A 6,000-nucleotide genomic window follows, 5' to 3' on the forward strand; every position below is an offset into this window, starting at 1 on the left:
CCAGTCTAACCTAACACAACCTAACCTAATCTAACTCAACTTAACATAACGTAATCCTACCGTAGCCGAGCCTAACATAACCAAATCCAGTCTAAGCAAATATAACCTAAAGCAGCTTAACCGAACCTAAGAAACATTATGTACTTATAGCATTATCATCATCAGGACCGTATTTACGCATGGGCCTGAACAAAAGGCGGCAAATTCTTAGGGGCAGCCAAATTTTGAGAAGAAAAAAATCGAGCTGAAAATAAATTTTCAATAGTTCCTCCTTCGCAGATGCCTACATTACATAGTAGCATAACATATTATGTCAACTTGATTAAGGCTACATGCCATTTGTTTACAGTTTGGCTGTTAAAGGTCTAAGATTTGCATAAGTTAATTGGTAGCGGCGCGAAATTGTTTTGGGTTTATGGGCACTACCTAATCTTTTACTTTTCTCTCCTGGCTCCGCTTGCAAGATCAACGTTTGGTACATTCTCTTTGCCTGCTATATCGAATTATATATGATTCCACACCCAACTACCTTACCTCTCGGTTTACTCTCCTAGCTTCACATCATAATCGTAATACACGTTCACAGCACAATCTGTTGCTACCAATACCACGTCATCAGACATCTCTGTACTCACGTTCTTTCTCAATAGCCATGGCCCGCTCATGGAATTCGCTGCCGCTCGAAATCAGGGGTAGTCTTAGTCCCTGTTGTTTAAAATTAGGTTGTTTAGAAGTATTTTAAATGCACATAATTAGTTTTTTTAGGTATAATTTTCATTTATTATTATTATTATTATTATTATTATTATTATTATTATTATTATTATTATTATTTTACACAGTCATTACTTTATTTTTCCATTAACACTAATATCTAGGTAATTGTCATTGTCTCAATGTAACACGTGCTGTGCTGATCATACTAATTGTACTATTCCGTTAGTTGTGAGATTATATTCATATGTATTATTTCTTTTTTTTTAAGTTAATACTTGTATACTAGAATGTATTTTCCTGTTTGTGGTTATGTATTCAATCTCTTTTTTATTATATATATTATTATATTATTATTATTATTATTATTATTATTATTATTATTATTATTATTATTATTATTATTATTATTATTATTTTAAAGTTAATACTGATTGTGTATATGTATTCAATCTTTCTTTTTTACTTTATTACGTTTATTATTATTTTTAAGTTAATATTTGTATACTGGTATGCATTTTTCTGTATGTGGTTTGATACTGGTAGAGTGGAAGAGAAGGCCTGATGGCCTTAACTCTGCCAGGGAAAATAAAACTATTATTATTATTATTATTATTATTATTATTATTATTATTATCATCATCATCATTTCATTTAGACTTTATAATATCGCCTTTTAAACATAGTTGAATTTGATAACTGATTATGTACTTTCGTTCTTGTTCTTTAACTTACAGATATGCCAAGCACTTCAAGCAAACAACAGTGGGTGGGTGGAACAATGGGACGAATTCGGCTTATGTCCATACGCCTACAAAGGTATAGAAAGCTTATATTGTTATTAAGGGGCAGTGCGCCACAGTAATTATACAAATATCTATCTGCGCATAGTACCATGGAATGTTGTCTAAAGAAATAACGACGTAAATAAAGACACAGCAGTTACTGATTGCCATCGACGTGAGTACCTAAGCTGTCATGTCAAAAGGAGGATAGCAAATGCAAAGAAACCCTTTAATAGAAAAAGTTATTTGTGCGGAGAGTGATATTGTATGGGGCATAAACATGAACATACGACGAAGTGAAGAGAAGCGACTAGAAGCATTTGAATTGTGGAAATGGAGAAGAATCGAGAGTGTTAAATAATAATAATAATAATAATAATAATAATAATAATAATAATAATAATAATAATAATAATAATGCTGAAGCTGATCAGGAAAGAAAAATTTGGCTGGGTTACTGGTTAAGAAGAACTGAATACTGATTACAGGAATGATGAAAGGGAAAGAAAGTTACGACAGATGAAGATATAAGATGGTAGACAACATTGAGATATATGGATCGTATACGAAGACTAGGAGGAAGACAGAAAAAGGGGAAGATTGGAGAATTTTGGATTTGCAGTTAGAACCTATAGTTGGGCAGAAAACTATGAAGGAATGAAAGCCATATCATACCATATAATATCACACCATATCACAGTACAGGCCTACAGTATACAGTCATATTAAATATATATCTATAATTTTATGTCATGTCATGTACGAGTATATAACATGGCATAACGTTTTTGATGATCACTTTGTGTGACTGTTATATTTGTTCTTTTATTTACAGATAACATTTGGGTGGGATATGAAAACCCTAGAAGCATCCAAATAAAGACGGACTTCATAAAAGAAAAGGGATATGCTGGAGCCATGATGTGGGCCGTGGGGAAAGATGACTTCCGCGGGCTGTGCGGTCCTACCAACCCTCTCGTTACAATTCTCCACAACAACATGAAGGACTACATGGTGCCAACTGCGCAAAATTCTACAGTCTGGGTGAGTTCTGTGTGCTCTGTGATGGGAAACAACTTGATGTAGGCTTTCAATCGAGATACTCTGTCAAGACAGCAAATATAATCAAGAGTAAAAATAAGGAAATCGCATCCATTCTATTTCCTATGCAGCTTGTTGAACCATGGCGAATAAAGTAGCTCTTAAAGATCTTTCGCAGAAAGAGGGACGTAGGTGATATGAAATTGACAATAGTATTCACATCCTAATGGTGGCATTAGTTCCTCTCTCTGCTGAAGTCATCCCTCCTACTAGATTAACTGCTCTGGTAATATGCGGGAACATTCAAAAGACGGCCATATTATTTTCTAAGGAAATAATCTTACATGAATTTAATTATGGAATGAGTTGGTATTAGAGATGAACAAAACTAACTGCCGCTCTCGCTCGCTGTGTTCGTTGTATTTGTCTTTCGAGTCTCGTCTCGTTTCGTCTCGCCTCGTCATTCTCGTGCGCTTTGAGTTTCGCTCATCATTCTCGAAATAGCATTTGGTCAGCGTGGAAAGATTTCGTAAATTTGAATGACATACATAATTGAAATAAATGACATTATAAATGTTTAAATGAGACAAAAAGACAAAACAGAACAGTTATCAAAATATTCTGGTTCTATTACCTATATGATACTTATTACCTATGGTTATATAAATAGAAAAAAAAATTCTCAAATAAATTTGCATTTCTAACAAACATAAAACGTAACGTTAATATCTTTTTACTTGAGATTGCACACTTGGTATCAAATATAAGAAAAGAAAATTCCTAGCCTTTTCATAAGGGACTAGTAATTAAATATAGACTAGGGGACGTATTATTATACACTGAAAGGTAGAGATGATGTTTCAAATAGCCTACTTGACTGTTTATACATATATAACTGTTGCCAAAGTAGACAAAAGCTAAGTCAGGTATAAACAAATGTGGCGATTCAAGGCTGCTTGACGTTCGGGACTTCGGGAGTGATCAATCTCGACGTCTCGAAACACTTCAAGCAGTCTTTACGTCAACGACGCGACGTATAGAATATTGTGGAGCGGGTACTCGGCTTTGAGGACGCTGTTAGTCTCGCTTTCTCGATCGTTGTTCATCTGTAGTTGGTATGGTCGGCACCACATCCGATCGCCTTTTAACCCCGAAAAAGATCAGGTACTGGTACTCAATCTGATCTGAAGTTTAGTTGATCCCTGGACCGTTATGGAAGTTCTGGCAATGAAAAATATCCTGCCACCACCTGAGACTGAAACCGCAGCGTTCTACCTTGTAGAAGGTTGAGCTACCTGGCCACATGGTGGGTTAATTGGGAATTTTGTGACTTACGTTTTAACAACTCCCCATCTTTTATGTTACTGTGGCTTATTTTGTTTGCCTAACGCTCGTTGTAAGTTTTTAGATAGATGAAGTTTATTAGCCTAATTAAAACGTGTTTGCAAGATTGACGATTAGAAAAACCATGCGATGATATTTCAACATCATTAACTACAGAAACAAATTTCACCACGCCAAAAGTACACTTTACACATGAAGTAAACCCCCGTTCATCTGAAGTATGGTACTAGCTGACATGCTGACTAACATTAAGTGACATCATGCGTGTAACGAACGTCATTTATCGGAATGTGGCGTCATCTTGTATCAGGTTGGTACATTTCATTGATATTTTAATGTTAATGTTCTCAATTCTTACGTAGGATACATCAAAGTATAAAATATTGCTTTCCTCTCGATTATATTACTTTCTACGTAATCCGCAATTCATATTAACGAGTTCTAAATAATCTTTGTCGAGAAAATGGGCCGTTGGGCTCAGTAAATAAATTACCATAATAGAATCTAACATCAAACTTACCGAGTACAGAAGTTCGAAATCGTTTTCAAAATGATGAACCAGGCGATGTTATATTAGGACTAAAATTTCGATCTTGTGTCTTACTTGCAGTTGGACTGGCACCCACCATCCAGTACGCCATCGCACTAGTGTGACGTCACCATAGAACTGCAAGAAGAGACAACTACTTCACCTACGAGCACAGAGCCGCAACAACAAACTCCTCAGGGCTAACTCGGCTACATCAAGACTGCATTTGAAGTTGATACAATGACACAAAATTTCCATTTTTTAAATCTGATGCTTTATGTAGAGAAAATTCACTTAATATAGACCTCGCGACAATGGAATTCCTTGTCACAAAGTGTTAGGGGCTGCAAGACAATAAACACTTTTAAAAACAGCTTAAAATATAACTTTCTTAGCAATTCACTCCAATCATACTGACTTAAACATTCACTGACTACATTGTTACTTCTTCCTTTAGACATCATCCTGATATTTTTAAAATTGTCTCATAATCTCTCTCTTGTATAAAACATTATATGAAATATATTAACATTCTATGTATTGGAACACCCAAGTAACACACACTTGCAAAAAAATATTTTCTCAACTTCACTCTTTGTTTCATATGAAAGAATTTCTACCACTTAGTCTAAAAAAGAATCTTATTCAGACGCTTGTAATGCCCCATTTTGATTATTGCGATTCCTTACTAACTAATGTAAGTTCACTCTTAGCTGAGAGACTACAACGTGTTCATAATGTGTGCATACGATTCATCTGCAATACGCGTAAATTTGACCATATAACACCTTCCCTCCAGTTACTTTCATGGGTGCGTCTGAAGGAACGAAGAACAATACATTCACTGTCTCTTCTATTTAGAATCATGCATACTTCTACTCCGAATTATCTCTTATCGCGCTTTCAATTTCTTACAACTCTTCGAAACCGACATCAAGCACTTCTTTCTATCCCTCATCATAGAACGTCTCTATACTCATCCTCCTACACTGTAGAAATACCTCGTCTCTGGAATTCGCTACCTAATGATGTCAGGGACTGCCGGACTTTATCACAATTCAAAATTAAATTGGAAAATTTTGTCTTGTTTAATGCTTTTTAGATATTGCTAGAAGTGTTGATTTGTGTTTTTTTTACTCCAGATTAAAATCGCAAGTTTCTTGTTTATGTTAGTTAATTAGGATACAATTAATTATACTTAATCACTCATTTAAAGTTTGTGTGACTGCAACCTGTGTATATTTTTGTGTGACTTTACTTCGTTTATAGTGTTTCTTTTTTTTTTTCCTTTTTATTTCTGTTATTGTATTTGTATTCCTGGTGTTGTGGAAGAGAAGGCCTGATGGCCTTAACTACACCAGAATAAATAAATAAATAAATAAATAAATAAATAAATAAATAAATAAATAAATAAATAAATAAATAAATAAATATCTTAGCTTAATTCTGCTACACAGTTTGTATTTCATTGTTTAATTAATAGTTCCTTACGGCCTTAACTCTGCCAGCTAAAATAAATCATTATTATTATTATTATTATTATTATTATTATTATTATTATTATTATTATTATTAGTTCTTACAATC

The 6,000-nt window shown here is 34.1% G+C and overlaps 1 protein-coding gene and 1 long non-coding RNA gene across 3 annotated transcripts in view; one reads left to right on the forward strand and one right to left on the reverse strand.

The window, feature by feature from the left end:
- The window catches only part of LOC138710571 (uncharacterized), a 133,398-nt gene extending 128,858 nt beyond the window's left edge, over window positions 1-4,540 (reverse strand). The window contains exon 1 of the long non-coding RNA XR_011335266.1: window positions 4,405-4,540. This is a non-coding gene — a long non-coding RNA (uncharacterized lncRNA). The remainder of the gene's footprint in view (window positions 1-4,404) is intronic.
- Window positions 1-5,743, forward strand: part of LOC138710570 (endochitinase-like) — a 62,077-nt gene extending 56,334 nt beyond the window's left edge. Inside the window, exons 6-8 of one of the 2 annotated variants that reach the window (XM_069841556.1) lie at window positions 1,452-1,533; window positions 2,335-2,543; window positions 4,495-5,743. In XM_069841556.1, the coding sequence (XP_069697657.1) occupies window positions 1,452-1,533; window positions 2,335-2,543; window positions 4,495-4,533 (330 nt within the window). In that variant the 3' untranslated portion in view covers window positions 4,534-5,743. The remainder of the gene's footprint in view (window positions 1-1,451; window positions 1,534-2,334; window positions 2,544-4,494) is intronic. The other variant, XM_069841555.1, reaches the window with a different exon arrangement.
- Window positions 5,744-6,000: the final 257 nt, after the last annotated feature.

Source organism: Periplaneta americana, chromosome 12 (genome assembly GCF_040183065.1).
Source record: "Periplaneta americana isolate PAMFEO1 chromosome 12, P.americana_PAMFEO1_priV1, whole genome shotgun sequence".
NCBI lineage: Eukaryota > Metazoa > Arthropoda > Insecta > Blattodea > Blattidae > Periplaneta > Periplaneta americana.